This window comes from Cyprinodon variegatus, unplaced genomic scaffold (genome assembly GCF_000732505.1).
Source record: "Cyprinodon variegatus isolate N-32 unplaced genomic scaffold, C_variegatus-1.0 Scaffold61, whole genome shotgun sequence".
NCBI lineage: Eukaryota > Metazoa > Chordata > Actinopteri > Cyprinodontiformes > Cyprinodontidae > Cyprinodon > Cyprinodon variegatus.
The window spans coordinates 1,753,414-1,755,597 of NW_015150514.1; the positions used below are offsets into that span (position 1 = coordinate 1,753,414).

General features: G+C 39.8%; 1 protein-coding gene across 1 annotated transcript in view; it reads left to right on the forward strand.

Moving 5' to 3' along the window:
• Positions 1-2,184, forward strand: part of LOC107082757 (microtubule-associated serine/threonine-protein kinase 1-like) — a 58,459-nt gene that overhangs the window by 37,359 nt on the left and 18,916 nt on the right. Inside the window, exons 13-14 of the mRNA XM_015371590.1 lie at positions 658-823; positions 904-1,005. Of these exons, the coding sequence (XP_015227076.1) occupies positions 658-823; positions 904-1,005 (268 nt within the window). The remainder of the gene's footprint in view (positions 1-657; positions 824-903; positions 1,006-2,184) is intronic.

The window sequence follows — 2,184 nt, forward strand, 5'->3', positions numbered from 1 at the left end:
GGTTTATAATACAAGATAAATAATGACAGATAAGATTTACAGATTTACAGATTATATAAAGATTGTTTACATAATCTTATTATATCACAATTGCTAATCTTGCTATAAATAACTTGAATCTTTAATAAATTGCAACGTGAATCCACACCCATTTTTCACACAAATTAAATAATTCTGTGCTGGTGTCATCAGAGAATTAAAACATGTTTACAACAATCAGTGTCAATACCTCACTACTTTTTTTACTTTGTTGATCTGTGATACGACTCACCCTGCTCATCAAACCTTTATTGGACGCACTTTGATTGAAAGTCTTAACGTGGGTTATCAGTCCTCTTTCTATAAAAATAAATCTTAGCTTTTTTTAATCCTTTGTGCTTGTAGTCTTCCTTCTAGTACCCTCTTAGTATATATTTGTATCATTCCTTATGTCATCACCTGAAAACTCTTAATTGATTTCCCACTGTGTAAACAAACAACGTTATTTTTACCCCACTGGGAGACATTTCAGCAGCAAGGGTTTGTTTAATGGTTGCATCCACTAAACTGGATTTGAAAAGTTTTTATGACAAGCACTCAACATTTTGCATTTTTAAAATGTTTAGCTGATCTTTCTCTTTTCTTGTTCTCTAAAATCCCTCCCATCTCTCCTCACAGGTGTGTGGGACCCCTGAGTACATCGCTCCTGAGGTGATTCTCCGACAAGGCTACGGAAAACCTGTGGACTGGTGGGCCATGGGCATCATCCTGTATGAATTCTTGGTGGGGTGTGTGCCTTTCTTTGGGGACACACCTGAGGAGCTGTTTGGACAGGTCATCAGTGGTGAGAAAGCAGATTTCATCTGGACTTCTTGTGATTTGTCCTCTTAAGATGTCTTACCTTAACCCAGGTGCTTATTGCAGATGACATAGTTTGGCCAGAAGGTGATGAGGCTTTGCCTGCAGACGCCCAGGCCCTCATCTCTGCTCTGCTGCAGACCAACCCTCTCGTAAGGCTGGGCACAGGTACCGCTTCTGCCTCTGTATTTAAAGCAAGTTTCAGACACTTACATGTTTATGGGGCATTGCAGTCTAACAAAATAAGCCAAACAACCCCCATTCCAAATGGGTGGACCCCTTCGCCTGTTCCAATTTGCATGTTTTCAAAACAAAAACAAGGCTTTGTTGGGCTACTGTATAAAACCTCCAACTCATTACTATTCATGACATTTTGAATTGAAACGTCTTTAAACTTGGAAAGAAAGACCAGTCGGTTGTTTTTAATTTTTTTTTTTTTGGAATTTAGAGCAACCCTGGTTGCAAATTTATTTATATTTAAATTAATGTGTTATTTTTCATTTTTTTAAGCACCTATGACAGTCAGCCAAAACTCTATAATTGGTTTCAAAAGTTACGTCAAAAACTCTGAGTAGAGTTTCTGCTCGTCCAACCTTTGGGGATTGCTTACAGTTCTGCTCAGGTATCTCGAAGTAGCTCTTCTTGGTTGAAACATTTCAATTTTCAAAATATGTAAAAAAAAATTTTAATGTTTTTTAATGTTGGTGAACTCCTCTAAAAGCTAAAAAAAGAGAACAATTGCATCCGTTTTCATAGGTATGCTGAAACAAATTTAAGAACGTATACAAAAGGTTATCGCTGTAAACTTAAGCTGCATTCACACTGAACGCAGCAGGAGCAGTGAGTTTACATGTAAAGTCAATGGTTGACGCGCATCAAGGCGGAGCAAAATGAGCAGTCTGAAGCAGCTGAAGCAGCGACGCAAACGCGCTGCTGCTCGAGATGGAAAAATTGAACTTTTGCTGCTCAACGCGCCGCATCAAACAATTACAGACGCAGCTCTTGTAGCTGGCAGGGAGACGAATACATCGCTGATGATACAGAGCGCTATGATCACTCCTCTGAAACAGCTTATTAACGCCTAAATTAACTTCAAATGCAGAAGCCTGCCGACAAAACATGTTTGCTTTTATTATCCTGGTTGCTGGAGTTTGGATTACATACAGGAAAACCGCCTTCCAGCGCCGCGGCGAACCGCGAGGAGGCGACCGGGCCTGAGATGGTTGTTGAATGGTATTCCTACTGACAGCGCACCATCTGAGTGGCTCCAACAGAAATAATATTAGAAGGCAGGATGCTAACCTGGATTTACTGACTGCAGTGATTAAGTTTTTAGGTGGATTTTCC